This window comes from Seriola lalandi, unplaced genomic scaffold (genome assembly GCF_002814215.2).
Source record: "Seriola lalandi dorsalis isolate HSWRI2012SDOR001 ecotype SW California unplaced genomic scaffold, Sedor1 jcf7180002054998, whole genome shotgun sequence".
NCBI lineage: Eukaryota > Metazoa > Chordata > Actinopteri > Carangiformes > Carangidae > Seriola > Seriola lalandi.
In genome coordinates, this window is record NW_019525547.1 from 174,947 (window position 1) to 191,180 (window position 16,234).

The window sequence follows — 16,234 nt, forward strand, 5'->3', positions numbered from 1 at the left end:
ATGTGCCGCTAGAGTGTGTAATAAGTGTCTCACGGTGGGAAATAAAGATGGAATGTGCTAGCAGCTTCCATAGTCTAATGTTTGTGACATATGAGAGTAGAAACTATCAATACCTACAACCTACATTGGACTGTGGACAACGTCCAATCTACAACGGATGGGTGAGGGAGTGCCAACATGTGGCCTGATGTGCTTTGACTTTAGTTCACAGTACAGATCTCTTCCAATGAGCAACTAATGATCAGTAAGAAAGTGAAACAATGTTAAATAAAGGCCAAATAATATGTTCCTGATATAATATGGCATTACATTCCTCTAATTACAGCTGTCTCATGAAGCTATCGTAGGTCCATGATGGAAGTATTCAATGTGAAGCATTACAGTATTATTTGTAGAACATTGTATTTTATTTCTCATTAGACTATGATCTTGTAAAATGGTGTCTAATAGTATATTAGGGTCTCCTATTTGCTTTCTAATTAGAGTATAATTTGGTGTAACAGTATTTAAGTATTGTTTATTTTGGATCTAATAATTATAGGCGGTTTCTAATTACAGAATAATTTAGGTGTAACCATGGTATCTATATAGGGTATAACTATGTTTACTGTCTAATAAAGAACATATTATTTGTAGTTTTGTGTAATTTGATACAAAGTATGAGTTGTTATGTCTTATTACGGCTTGTTTCGTCTTATTGGTGTCTATCTAAAAATAAAATAATAAAATAATAATAACTGTAAAATAAAGCTTGACCACAAATTTAGCAGGTGAGCAGATGTCTCTAGCTGAGCTGGAGCTTCCACAGTCCAGCTGAACAGACTCTTTGCTTTCCCACCGGACTTCTTTGGACCTCCTCTCCATACAGCGCCACCTGCAGGACTGAAGGAGCCCTGCAGTAAAGGTCCCAAATAGACCACCTCTGCATCGACTGGTCAGACTTCACCTCCACAACCTGAAGGTAAGTCCCATTAACCAGTCTGACAGATTCTGAAGAGGAAGAGAAAGAAAAATAAGCAGACAGAGTGTTTGAGTAGAGTCTTTGTGTCGGTGCAGGTCTAACTTTGCCCCTCACCCTTTGACACTCACTCTGTCGGCTTAAAAAGAATCATAGTTTACCTCAAACAGCTCTTTGGGATGTCAAACAGTCTCTGTCTGAATCCGTCTCATCACATAACTTTCCAACATCAGAATTGAGGAAGGGAATATACGTCGAACATTTTTTGAAACATTAAGATTGAATCGGTCTCTGGACTGTTTGTGTTGTAGGTGCTGATGGTGTTACTGCAGAGAAGCAATACTCTCTCTCTCATGGAGGGGCAGGGGAGTGGCCAACCCAGGGACCACACTCACCAAAGGGTGCCATAAAGGAGCCTAATAAACCACACCCCACTTTCCTTCTATAACCATAAATCTAATTTGACGGCATGGAACGTCACCTCTCTGGCGGGGAAGGAGCGGGAGCTTGTGGAAGAGGTGGAACGGTACCGGCTAGATATAGTCGGCCTCACCTCAACACACAGCGTCGGCTCCGGAACCCAAGTCCTTGAGAGGGGCTGGTCTTTCCTTTTTGCTAGAGTTGCTCCGGGGGAGAAGCGGAGGGCCGGGATGGGCTTTTTGGTGGCCCCCAGGCTCTCTGCCTGTATGTTGGGGTTCACCCCGGTGGACGAAAGGGTTGCGTCCCTGCGCCTTCGGGTCGGGGATTGGGTTCTGACTGTTGTCGGTGCTTATGCGCTGAACAGCAGTTCAGACTCCCCGCCCTTTTTGGAGTCTTTGGGACAGGTGCTGGAAAGTGCCCCGAAAGGGGACTCCATTGTCCTATTGGGAGACTTCAACGCTCACGTGGGCAATGACAACGTGACCTGGAGGGGTGTGGTGGGGAGGAATGGCCTGCCTGATCTGACCCCGAGTGCTGTTCAGTTATTGGACTTCTGTGCTAGTCACAGTGTGGCCATAACTAACACCATGTTCAAACATAAGGATGTCCACAGGTGCACATGGCACCAGGACACCCTAGGTCGCCGGTCTATGATCGACTTTGTAGTCGTATCATCAGACCGGCCGTATGTTTTGGACACTCGGGTGAAGAGAGGAGCGGATTTGCAAATTGACCACCACCTGGTGGTGAGTTGGATCAGATGGCGGGGGATGACGCCGCGCAGACCTTGCAGGCCCAAACGGGTTGTGAGGGTCTGCTGGGAAAGCCTGGCGGAAGAGTTTTGATCGTGTCCCGAGAGCGGTGGGGGACATTGAGTCTGAATGGGCCTTGTTCCGCTCTGCTGTTGTTGAGGCGGCTGTTGCAAGCTGCGGCCGCAGGGTAGCTGGGGCCAGTCGTGGCGGTAACCCCCGTACCCGCTGGTGGACACCAGAGGTGGGGGAAGCCGTCAGGCTGAAGAAGGAAGCCTACAGGGCGTGCTTGGTCCTGCCTCAGTGGCGGAGTTTAAGTATCTCAGGATCCTGTTCACTCATCCTGGCCTTGGAACGCCTCGGGATTCTCCCGGAAGAGCTGGTGGAAGTGGGTGGGGAGAGGGCTGTCTGGACCTCTTTGCTGAGGCTGCTGCCCCCGCAATCCGGATGAGCGGGAGATGACGAGAACGAGTACTAATTTGACGGGCTTTTGAAATTATTTAAAAAAAAACTAAATTGTATGTAGAAAATATAATGAAAAGATCTAATTTAATATCATGCAGTGGGCTCTGTATCTAGTGGTGTATCGTTGAAACATTGAGTGAAACCATTTTTAAAATGATAAACTGTTTTATGAGTCAGAATGTATATTTTCTGTGTTTTATGAACATAAGGTTACTGATTACATCATCCAGTGCTGGGGAAAAGGGCCCACAAACAAAGCCCCCCCCCCACGATGAGGGTGATTTTGTACTGAAAATGCTATGGAAGATACCCAACTGGCAAGATATCTATATCTCCAGAGAACTTCTTTAATGATAGATAATCATAGCAACAGTTGATGGATCACTTCCTTCGTTGTTGTTGGGTTGCAGATGTTATGGCAAAACGTACAAATGTATATGTGACTACAATAAAACTACAGCACAAATCTAACAGTAGAGTCATCTTGTGATGGGATCACACCAGCTGTGCCCAGTACCCACAGGTCGGAACACACCGGCCTATGACCTCTGCCTTCATTCGGATCTTAGTTGTGACACTATCGAGGTGACAACATCTGTCCACAGACAGACAGACAGATAGACAGACAGACAGACATGTAAACACCTGCTGAAGTTCTCAAAACCACCGCTGTGGTAGGTCCTGCTACAGTAGTGTCTCCAGGACCAGATTTGGATCACAAACACACACAAACAGACAAACACACAAACACACACACACAACACACACACACACACACACACACACACACACACACACACAAGGTGAAAGCAACATCAGCCCCACTGTTGTGGCTGGTGATACATTTTAAAGTTGCTTTTCTCAATATTTTTATATTGACAATAGACGAGAATAGATAGAATATGATTATATATAAAGTGAAAGGGGTCACTCATGCTCACAACTCCACTGAGGATTATCACCTTACTGTTAATTCCCTGTGGTACTAAAGCATTGATGGTGTGTTTGTGTGTCTATGTGTGTTGGCATGTCCTATGTATTTTTTCTATGTATTTAACTACTCTGCCTTCTGAAAAGCTTTTGCACAGTCATGTTTCTACAGCACTTTGGCACAAACCTGGTTTATCTTTCACAATGCTTTATAAAGAAGTTTGATCTGGACCTAGTTTATCCTGTCAGATTCCAGCTTGTATCATGGTTTGATCTAGAGTTTATATATTATATAAATAGAAAACATGGCCTACGGTTAATTTCTTTATCTGCTTTTACACATTTACACAAACGAAAAACTTGTTTGACTCATCTGTAAATCTTAAACCATTTCAAGAAGAAACAGTTCAAACAACCTTTTGGTAAGTCAGCTGGTAGGAACAGTAATAGAAAGATTATTGACAAGCGACTCAGTGAGTCCCACTTACAATATTGAATAATTGTTTAGGAACTGACAGTTAACAGTGAGTAAACAGACCAGCTTGTATTTGTTGCTGTTGCCACCAGGGGGCAAAACCAAACTGTTATTTATGTGTCTGCCTGCACATTCATGTTCTGGGGAACATCAGTTGAAATAAGTGTGTATGTTTCTATCTTTAAACCGGTGTAAGTGAAAAATTTAAAAATGAAAATTGAAAAATGTTTCATTAGACACGTTCTTTCATTAGCATGAACAAACACACAGTAGTCTGTTTTGACTGTTCATACTTTGTCCTGCTGCCCCAAATACTTAGTCGGGCAGTGCATGTTGATCAATCCGCTGCTGAAAATAGTCCCCAACAAATGCTGCAGCGAGCAGGTGTTTTTTGGAAATTACTGAGCCTTTTTTAAACATATACAGTGAGGTTATGATGTGTTTACAACAGCATGTTAGTTAGAGTTAGTAAGAGTATTTTCAGCTCTATTATCATACAGGAAAGATCCTGGAGATGCTACTACCACTGAAATTATAACAGATAAAAACCTTACTGGCTGTGTGCAGGGTAGAGATTGCTGTTCTGACGTATGAAGCAATTGGTTGGTTGACAAACTACTCTGGATCTCTTCCTTTGGTAGTTCCTGCAAGCAGCAGCAGCTGTGAGAGAAATGACACCACTTATATGATTTTTGAAGCTTAAATACAATCACCAGCAGTAAAAAGCTAAAGTTAGGCCTTTATAAAGACATTTCAAGCCTGTTTCACCTCATCCAGCAGGTGGTGTGGTGGTGTGGTTTGTTGGAGCTCGGAGATCTTTCTCTTTCCTTTTTCTTCATGTAGAGACCATCATCACTGAGCTCTTGCATTCTTCCCTCATGTGTTATTCTGGCTCCTGCCCATCTGGAAAGACATGACAGCAGACATGTCCTGTCGCTGCTGAAATCACTGCTCTCTGCTGACTAAATATGTCATGTCGATGTGTACGGTACCTTAGAGGTGAAACAGAGGGCTGTGATGAGCAGCATCATACCCAGCAGGATCACGACAAGTCTGATGATCAGTTCTGTTAGAGAGGCTGAAACACATTTAAAATCATCCCATCAGTTCGTAATGACGTGGTTTTAATTCAAATGCAACATTTTAAAAAGTATTTTGTAACCATTTTGTAACCAAAAGTAAAAAGTAAGTAGTAGAGTTTATCCGTATCGTGACTTTATTAAAATTATGAGAACTGATTAACACTTTGTCAAATAGTTTATGGCAGACAAAATGTTTGAAGACTGTTAGTCCCATGAAGTTTGTATATTTTTTGAGGACTTCTTTACGCTTCATTTTACTTTCATGAAGGTAGAGATGTAGCTTGTAAGACTGAATAATAATCAAATGAATGAATAAGGTGCTTTTATTCATTCATTTAATTATTATTCAGTTAATTATATGCAATTCATGCTGAGCTGTATAAGAAAAACAGAAACTAACTAACTAACTAAAGCATTGTAACCTGAGTCATTAAACTGATACTCATCTCACACACTACTGGTATGTAGAAAACAAATCTTTTTTTTTTTAATGCTGTCAGGTTTGGGCCTTTGCATGAAACAGCATTAATGTACAAAAGCACAACACTACAACACTGCATTCATTACCACATTTATTAACTGTAGTTTAAGAAAACTGTGCGCTGCAAAGTGCACTGCGCCAGCTGATGCAGACTGTGAGATGTGGTTGAAAGCTCACAAAAGACAAGTAAGAGGACATTTCTCGTATTGAAACAGCGGAGCCACGGTTGAGCTGGCTGCACGCTGCAGCTGCTCTTTTCAGGTCCACCGGGGCCCAGTTTCCCTGCTTTCTCATCTCTAGTCAACTTCCCACCAACCTGATATCATCGGGCATTACTGACAAGACACAGAAAAGATTATCAGTACTTTATTTAAAATGTGCAAAACAAGACACTGGTTTCAGTGTTTGTAATTCTTTTCCTCCTGAGCTTCCTCCTTCCTCTGAAGAACATGTAAATCAGTTTTTATATGTTATGCTTTTTATAGCCAGTTTGCTTGCATATACAAAACAGACTTACTGTGAACATTTTCGGTTATGCCAAATATCCTATATTTAAGTGTGATGAAAGAAGCAGATGATCCTCTGTATTACTCGGCCTGACTGCATGAATATTTGTCAGAAAGAAGAAAACATCCAGATCATTTTGTTTATCGTTTCAAGCTCTAATATTCCTAATATATCATATAACATCTCATCTGATAGATTATGATTTTATAATAAATTGAACTTAGTTTACTTTATATATATTTATATAGTTTGTATAATTAATATAATTATTTTTAAATATTCCTATGCTTACTTGTGATGTTTCCATCATAATTATTGTATTTATGGCTTAATTAATCTGCATCTTAGTTTTAATTGATGATATCAGTAACATACAATTGAATCTGCTGCAGTTACTCAAAAACATGCTCCCTAAGCGCCTGCTTAGAGCCCCCATGGCCACCAGAGGGCCCCCAAGAGCGCTTAAAGGTTCCATGAGAGAGCTACATTTTTTTAATTCTGTAAATGGTAATCATAAGAAAACACAATATTATGTTAATGGGCTGGCTGGTCTAATACTACTTGTTTAATAAATCCCATCTGCCTCAGTCTGAGCAACACAGCTCCAACAAATACTATTTGTGATGGGTGTGTTAGATTTCCAGTAGCTGTGCAAATGATCAAGCACACTTTCTGAACCATTTAACAGCCTTAGGACTGAAGCCTACATTCCAAAGTTTGGCTACAAAGTCAACAGGACTAATCATAAAGGTGAAGGAGGCGAGGTTGCCGTCAAATCCAACCTTATTAGCTGCATAACTCTGTCAATTACTGTAATGGCGAAATATAACTTTGATGAATGTGTTACTATCTTAGTCTGAACAACAATATGTTACTCAGAGTGTAATAGTACTGAAGACTTGATGACTCGGATGGTGACATTTAGATGAGAGGAAAAGCAGCAGAAAAAGCATCTCCATATATTATTCAGCCTGACTGCATGAAAATGTATCATTAAAAAGAAAACATCCAGATCATTTTGTTAATCGTTTCAAGCTCTAACATTGAGAACACGAGAAACATTTTAAAACACACACACACACACAAACACACTCTGCCTCTACAAACATAAACACCTTCAAACATCCATTATTAAGCCAGAGTCCTACCTGGGCCCCAGAGAGACAGTAGCACTATCAGCACTCTGTGATCCATGTCCGCCCAGCATGAAGCAGCGTGCTGCTCTGTCTTCCTCATGTACTGTCTCCGGTCTTGTCTTTATCAAGTTCAGAGTCAGGTCCAACCCTCAGGGGATTTCTGCTTTATTTTTTTAGCTGTTTTTTTTTACCCTTCTATTGTAGGTCATCATAAAGGTGTAATGTGGGCTGATTGCTCTCAGAGCATAAAAGTATCATCAAAGTATAATTTAATTTAATTCCAGCTTTCATTTAATTTAATACTCAAAGAAACGTGACATTTGACTGGAAGTTTCCTGAAAACAAAAGCAACAACAAGTTTCTTCTTGCTTTCAGTTTGCATTAAATTGATGCTTGTGTTCGCTCTGGAACAAGTTTTCTAAACTTTGTCCGATCAGTTCAGTTTGCATGTGGTGGCCTCCAATCAAGTTGCAGGAAACATCGTCGCAGTCTCCCCTTCCAGAGTTACTGTGCTGAATAATGATGATGTCACAGTGACCTTTGGCCTTTGACTACCCAATTCTAATGAGTTCATCCTTGAGTCCTGTTTGTGAATGTTTTCACTACTGTTTGCTTGTGCTGCATGAAAAAAACTATTAAACTCACTCAGCTCCTTCGCGATGGTTAAGAATGAAACCCTTTAAGAAATATGGACTGATGTGTGTTAAAATGACTTTCTCCCCTCTCCGAGAGCACCGGTAGATGTAGGGAATGCTCTTTTCATTTTATGCCTCCACAGCGGAGACAGTTTTCAGGTTGTCTGTACTTGTGTGTGTGTGTGTGTGAGGCGTAAATGAGTCTGGACAAAAACATGCACGTAAACTGCAACTGGACTGATTGGTGGAGGCAGACAACCACAAGATTTATGAGATGTATTTGTTATAATTAATCAAGCCAGGTAGATTTATTTTGTGATTTAGGATTTGGCTTTCTTCTTAAATTTTAAGTTGCACAAGGTTTTAAGGGAGTCCAGTATTTCTTTAAAACAATCCATCCGAGTTCCCTAAAACCAGTCCCAATTCAAATCACACAAACGGATGATTTCTGAGTCATTAAAATATCTGAAATAGATTTGAGAGCATCCTTTGAGACAGATGGGAGACTATAACATCCAACCACAGAGATATGACAATCCTTTGATATACCCACTTTAATGGCCAGGACCTCACACTGTTTGCTGAGGAAATCTTAATAAAGAATAAATAAACTCCACAGCAATGTTTTACAGTTACAAGTCTATATTTTTACATTCTGCCATGCAGGCAGGCGGAGGGGTGGCATACATAGACTAGGAGAACTGAAACTAACACCTCAGAGGAAGAGGTGCTTTTCCTCTTATCTAAATGTCTACCATCCAAGTCCAGGTTCAGGCCTTCACGTTACACACCAAGTAACACATTGTGCACATGTGCAAATCAATGCAAGAAGCAGACTTACCGGCACTTCTGGAGTTGCAGGTGAACTTGCACAGCATTGAGCTGGTTACCTTGGTGATGTCGAGGGACGGCCGGGTGAAGAGGCAGGAACACAGGGAGCACAGTAGCTCTCCAAGCTGCACATCCACATGGACCCGTCAGCTCTCACACAACAGATGTAGTAAATCATACCTTTGTTATAACACCTTTATCTCTACCTTCAGAAAATACTGCTCCAATATAAAGTAACATCAGTGAAACTTCAGTCGTTTGTTGGGATTATAATTGGGAATATGGATGCACATTAAAGATTATAAAAGCCACTTTTATAAGTTATTACACAGGTGAGAAACATGTGATGTTCTTGTTTTTATTACATAATCTGCTGAGTGAATTGTTTCTCCGCTCTAACCACTTCTCAACTTCAATGGAAAGTGTCATGAGGTCAAGGAAAGATTTGAAGGAGAATTCATAACGACTCGACTTCAGAGAGAATCCAACTGCAGTATGGTGCTTTTTTTTTTTTTTTTTTTTTTAAACCAATTTTATTCATGACACGCGCTACTCCTTCCCTAACCACAAACAAAACAAAATATTGAAATTGAAATAAGACAACATGAAATATACAAGTAGACAGAGTCGAGCCGTTAAGATAATTAAATGAAAATAAGCAGTGGAGTCAGGGCCAGGGTGAATTACATGCAGACATAGGTAGGCTATATAGAGATAATATTTTTATTGCAGTGAGCAGAGTTTTGAAATGACATGTATAGATTGTTATGATGAGGATAAAACTGTTTGGTCTTCATGATGACTCCTAACTGGATTTGAAAGAGGAAAATCTATATTTATGGTTATGGATTGTGTCACAAGCATGAGACAGCTGCTCTGTTTCTGTATCTATGTGGGTCTGCTGTGGTGAAATTGCAATTCTGCGTCATTTTAAATGTTGGTGCAGCAAGGGATTGTGGGATAGCATTTTCTCCTTTCCTTTTGTAAAGGAAGCGCTAGTGTTTCCTATGCTAAATGTGACACAGTTTTTGAGATATATATATATATATATAGAGAGAGAGAGCGATAGAGATAGAGAGAGAGATATATGTATGTCATGAAAGGCCCCAACTTCATACGTGTCGACACAATACAAACTTAGAGGTTCAAGGACAGCAGAGATGTGAGTTCAGTTCACTACTAGAAATATTTATTTAGCAAATGTAATACTTGTGGCTGCAGCCCTGGAGAACAAAAGAGATCAAGGTTAAACCCAATAAAGTTTTATTCATCAATTCTAATAAATAGCTAAAACAGTAATGGCTATTACAGACCCCAGTATGGGATAACAATGGTATTTATGAGCCACAATAAAGCAGACAATGTACTCACTGTGCGGAGATTCTATCGCATACCCCAATAAATACCACTATGATATCACCTGGTGCTCGCTAACACTGCAACTCACACTGCAACTCACACTGCAAGCAGAAACAAAACTGCAAGAAATGCAAATGACCAGCACCACCAAAGCTTACCACAGTGCATCCAAGGTGGAACCCACGCGTACTCCCCACCGCTCGCTCTGCTGCCTGAAAGGAAATAAAACAGAACAAAGGGAAATCCACACAAAAACTAGGGTCTAGTCTCCATTAACATAACGGGCCAGTGAAACCAGGCAATATGGACCATCTGGTCCCGACAATGCAAATCAAGTGGGGCCGGACCATGTAGATGGATTGGCACAGGCAGGCAAAGCATGGGGGCCGGGAAAAGTAGCAGTCTGTCACTTAAGTCTGCAATCAGGAAAAACATGGGGAAAACCATATACACAACTGGCAAAAATACCTGAAAGGGAATAACTCCTGACGCTGGAGAGTGGAGAGTTCTTACATCAACCGGTAGGAACTTGTTTATTTTGATAGTTCTACTCTGAGACTGATTGAATAACTGAAGACCCTTGAGTTTTCAAATCATCCACTAAATCTGTTAATAGTTAGGAGTCAATGAGAAGACCAAATGAACAAACATGGTGTGCTGTCAGGTCAGCGTCCTTCATCACTTTGATATTGAATGTATACAGTGAGAGAAGCCGGCAGTGCCCGGAGTGTGTGGATGATGTTCTCGTTGTTCGTGTCAGCTGCAGCAGCTTCACTGAGCCGTTGTTTAGCGAGTGGTGAACCGGTTAGTCGTGTCTCTGGATTTCAAACAGACTGACTCTTTTCCCTACAGTCATTGTTAAAACACTGCACTCTGCTGACAAGTGAAATGCACTCTGCTGTTGACAGAACATCACAGACGGGAGCACCAGTAAACAAGGAGGAAAAACACTTCATCAAAGTCAAACTCAGCTTCAGACTCAAACAGATAAAAAGGTTCAAGATGGAGTCATGTTACAAGTTTATACAGATTCTTGGCCACAGTAGAAAAAGCTGTAAACATCTGACACCTCATATTATTAGCTTTTATGGAAAAATGTTAACAATTATCTATAAACATCCAGCAGACGCGAAGCAACATCATTCACTTGGATTCGTTTTGGCCACTGAAGTCTTACATTCACTCTCCTTCATGCGCTCCTGAGAAGAACACAGCTGCTCATTCACCTCTAGTTTGTTACTTTGTGCGTCCTCTGTTTGCCGGGCAGCTCGTCACAGCGGCTCCATCACAACATTTTGTTTTCTGAAAGCAGCTGCCTGAGCAGCAACAGTCAACCTGTGACGAAGACCTCGGCAGTGATTAAAGACGGCACATGGCAGAGAGGACACTCAGAAATACGCTCAGTCATCCAGACACATAATGTCCTTCTGTCATAGTGGTGAGTGCACACACATTAACACTAATATCACAACTCTACACACACTAATATGTATGACAAAAAAGCTAAAAAAACACGAGTGATGTTACCCGTGACACCGATGCTCTATTTTCAGTGAAGCTTGGCATCGAAGCTTGATTCGTTCTATCAGATCATGTGAGCGATGGCGTCCGAAGCTTCATTTCAGACACACCCACATGACGGCTTCGAAATCTGTTTCTAATTTTAAAAATGCGTGACTTTGTGGGTTGCTGAGGTGTATTGTGGTTTGCTGAATTAAGCACCAGTAGTTCTTCAGAACACTTCTTACATTATTCAATGTACTATAACCAAGTGTGTGTGCGTCAGTGCGCGCACCTGCATTTTACATCACAGTACGTTCCCTCACTTTGACCAGCAGAGGTCTCCATCGAGCTCTGACTTGAAAAGCTTCCAGTAATGAACCATTTCTCAACACAACTGTGTCGAAAGATTCACTGCTTCATAAAACTGCACTACGTTAAAGTTTATTCATTCAGGTCAGTTTATATGTCCTCATCTCATTTTACCAGTGTCACCGTAATCTGATGTTCCTTCTCTTCCACAGTTCCTGGGTCCAAACCAGAGCTGCTGCATGATGCTGTCTTATATAGAGGCAGCAGCTACCTGCACAGGTAACAACTCCTTTCAACCCTCTGATACGACCCACAGGACTGTCTCCTGAAATAGCACCCCTACGGTGGCATGCGTACCGGACCTCGGTTTTCATGGTTACCATAGTAAACAGGCAACTGTACCAAGAGCGGCGTACCCAACGTTGCCGTGGTTACTGTAATAACGGTCATGGCTTGGTTAGGTTTAGGAAAAGATCACGATTTGGGTTAAAATAAGTATTTCCTCAACATTAAAAGGTCTTTTTTTTTGTCATGGTTACAATAATAACAACAAACAGTCATGGATAATCGAAACAATATAAACTACTGGTTTCACATGGGAATCAAACACCAACCTCCTGTGTCATATTCCTGTATTTTGTTGACTCATCCACCACCTCCTCCTGACGTGGACTTTGTCTCTCTTTAAACTACGTCACTGCACTTTTCCCTTTGCTCCTGTCATAATTAATACGACCACTAGATGTCGCCTAGCAACAAAACCGTAACTATGAGTCGTAATAAGCTGCCGCGCAAACGACCTGTGGGCTCGTTTTTTTTAACGAAACTGTGGTAACGTTTTGGGATTTATTGAAGTACTGAACTGGGAAATAGTTTTTCTGTTTTTTCATTTGTTTAACATGAAAACTAAAATGAAAAAAGCTGTGAACTGTCAGAAATATATGATTATTAACTCAATTAGATTTTGGTTGGTCTGGGGGGAGGGGCTTAGCAGTTATAAACCTCTGGCCTACAAGGCTCTCAAGTGATGCAAGGCTCTCTGAGGGTGGATGTGAACCAGACAGGAGGTGTTTGGAAGTTATTTATGATTTTTTTGTTTTGTTTTTGCTGTGGACATCCAAGTTTTCTCTCCTATTTCTCCTATTTCTGTCATTAAAAACACCTCAATCTACTTTTGTGACTCAAACCATCTCGTTATTTTTCTAAGACAGTTGACCCACAGTTTTTGTGACACAATCCAAACAGGGAAACTTGGTCTTAAAACGACAACAGCCACTGAGAAATGCTAAAAGGCTGTCTTTCAGCTTCAGTCCTCACCTCTTACACACACACACACACACACACTAACACACACACACACACACACACACACACACTCACAGTGTGTGTGTTGTAGGCCTTGTTGTCACTGCGCTGTCTGCTGACTTGAGATCCCGATGGAAGTGCTGTCAGGGCTCCGCTGGAACCTCGTATGTAAACAGAACTGTCAGGTAAAAGTGCCAACTATTTAAAGCCTCACTGACGGTCGATATTGTTTCCCGAGAACAAAAGTCCAATATTATCCAGAGAGCACGGCAAACACTGAAAATCCTTTGTAAGACATTAAAAATGCATGTCTCAAAGTGGAAGATGAGCTTCTCTTATTCCTGACAGGCTGACGGTTCTGGAGATGGTTGTGAGGGGAGACAATGATATGCAGCGCTGCCCGTCATCATTAAAAAGTTCTCTACTTGGAAATGGAAGCAGCGGTTCAGGCCAGATGAAGACACTCATCAGCGTCTAACCACGATGAGGCAAATCAGCTTCTGTGTTTGAAAGTGACAGTCACAGTTTGTTTGAAGGATGACACGGAGTCTTTAAGGCACTGTAACACGGCAGCGCAGATGAACCGTCAACAAGACGGCACGATATTCACACATGACTGACATGATCATTTCTATTACTCAGTGATTCCCCATCACCACTGGCTTCAAACCTGTTGTGCTGCATGTCTGATTGTCACACGGCCATTTGAACAGACTGCTGCTTCAAACAAATAGTTCACCATCGTAGGAAGTCATTTTTTCACTTTCTTTGCAAGATGGAGATGAGCAGATCAACACTCTGTGTCTGTATGAGGGTTCAACCAGCTCCAAATAAAGTCCGGAAGCAGCGGCAAACAGCTAGCCTGGCTAAGCTAAAAGGTTAAACTAACAACATCACTATTTTTTGAGGTCATTGATAAAGATGTAGATAAGAATTAATAAGATATATAAGTGCAAGTGCACATCTATGGAAGCCGAGAAAAGCCATACTCGCAAATGTTTTTTTATCCTGTTATCTCAAGATAACAAATTGACAGGAGAAAACGATCTTTTGTTATCCCGATAACAAAGCTTGTTTTCTCATTATAATTACTTTGTTAATCAGAGATCAGATGTGCCAAGTCAGTATGCAGACGGAGACTTCTAGAGTAAAGTGAAAATGTCAGGACGAGACACTGATCAACACTTCAGAGAATATTTCAGTCAAGGGCAGAAATCACACTTTGTCTTTTCATGCAAGATCGTTTTCCGATCAGTCCTCGTCAGGCAACGAGTTACTAAGGATCGTTGCTAAGGAGTGTTACTCACGACTAAGTGTATGAGGCTCCAGTGTTGTGCATGAACAGCTTTCATTGAACATGTTCATTTTATTCAGCGCTGAGCTGAACGAATCAGTTTACAAATGATGAACGTGAAGGTTTTACAATAGTTTTAACTCACGTTTTACCACAAAAAAACTGAGCAAATGAACGTGAACTACTTCATTTTCATCTGTATGAACTGAACTAGTTTTTTTTTTTAAGTGTGAACTGGCACAACACTGTGAGGTTCAGTCAAAATCATTTTCTCCTGATAAAGAGCTTTGCTATCTTGAGATAACGGGATAAAAAATATTTGAGTAAAGTCTTTCTTGGCTTCTGTACACAGCTACCTGTGCTTGTGTCGTGCCTCACACACCTCTGTTTGTGTCAAGTTTTGTGTGTGTGTGTGTGTGTGTGTGTGTGGAACATTTTTGTTTTAGATTAAAGTAAAGTAGCAGCCCCTCAGTGGCTTCTGGGTATAAAGTTACTACGATATCAAAAATGTTATTAGGACAACTAACACTCAAGTGTGATATTCTGGTTTATATCAGGGCCTGTATTCACAAAGCATCTTAAGGCTAAAAGGAGCTCCTAAAAAAAAGCTCTTAAAATGAATGGGCGTGTCAGTCCTAACTTTAGGACTCCTGGTTTTTCTGACTGAGAGCAATTCACAAAGACACTTAGCGCTAAAAGTAGCACCTAAGTCTGCTGTCATTCCACCTTGCAGTGTTCTGGAAACCTTACACTGTGCTCAACTACCTAAAAGATACGACTCAATCACAAGGGAATTATGATCGTTGGGGAACTTGTGAAGGATTCATGGATTTTAATGGAGAGTGACCCGATCAGCTGTTTGAAAGGATCATGTTCCAGCTGGATGTCGCCTGGTGGGACAGTGGAATTCTTCTCACACCTCAACCCACAGCTACATTACAACACTACGCTACAACAGACTGTGGCTATTAGTCTAGGACAGGCTCGTTTGTTTAACGGGTCGACACAAACCTGATCATACGGATGCTTTTTGGAGAATGCACTACTTTTGTAAACAGCACCTAATCCGTTATTATTTAATTTGTATTCATTTATTTCTCAACATCCACAAACACTGGATGTTGCACATGCGTTTTCACCGGCACAGACGGTCTTTCATCAACCAATCACTGTGGTTCCTGCGAGGGAGCTCGTCCATGAGAGTTGACGTCAGCCATTGCAACGGAGTTTTCACTTCTTCTTTGTAAAAGTTTCTGTCAGCAGCTTTGTGAAGAGGATTTAGGAAAAAACCTTTAGTTAGAAACTCTTAGTGTGATTTAGGAGAACTCTTAGTGGTAAGATAAAACACTTTTTCTCTGGGAAAAAAAATATAAAATAATGAAAATATTTATTTCACTTGCCTCTCACAGAAGAAAAATGTGTTTTTGCGTTTGTAATTCTGATTTCAGCCACAGGAGGGTGAGGTGCACCACTACCTCTGTCTAAATCTGACTAAAAGCCTTCAGGTTTCCCTCTAGGTGATTTTTAATTTCTCAGTGCACTAACACAAGGTACATATAATGTACTCTTCCATCTCTTGGCTATATTTGGCTTTACTTGGCTATACATGTGGAACAAAGTGTAAAAAATGAGAAATTTGAGTGAATCCTGAATGAGTAATCATTGTTTGGGATGTAATTACTACTGGCCAAGCAGTGTGCACTGGAAAACCCATTGCTTTGAATCCCCTGTCAACTTAAAGAATAGTCAAAAGAGAAGTAAGAGTTCTGTTGAGATATGAATAAAAACACATCAG

At 41.1% G+C, this 16,234-nt stretch overlaps 1 protein-coding gene across 1 annotated transcript in view; it reads left to right on the forward strand.

The window, feature by feature from the left end:
- The window catches only part of LOC147817202 (scavenger receptor cysteine-rich type 1 protein M130-like), a 9,194-nt gene extending 6,616 nt beyond the window's left edge, over positions 1–2,578 (forward strand). Inside the window, exons 8-9 of the mRNA XM_087171430.1 lie at positions 1,580–2,124; positions 2,291–2,578. Coding sequence (XP_087027556.1) covers positions 1,580–2,124; positions 2,291–2,578 — 833 coding nt within the window. The remainder of the gene's footprint in view (positions 1–1,579; positions 2,125–2,290) is intronic.
- Positions 2,579–16,234: the final 13,656 nt, after the last annotated feature.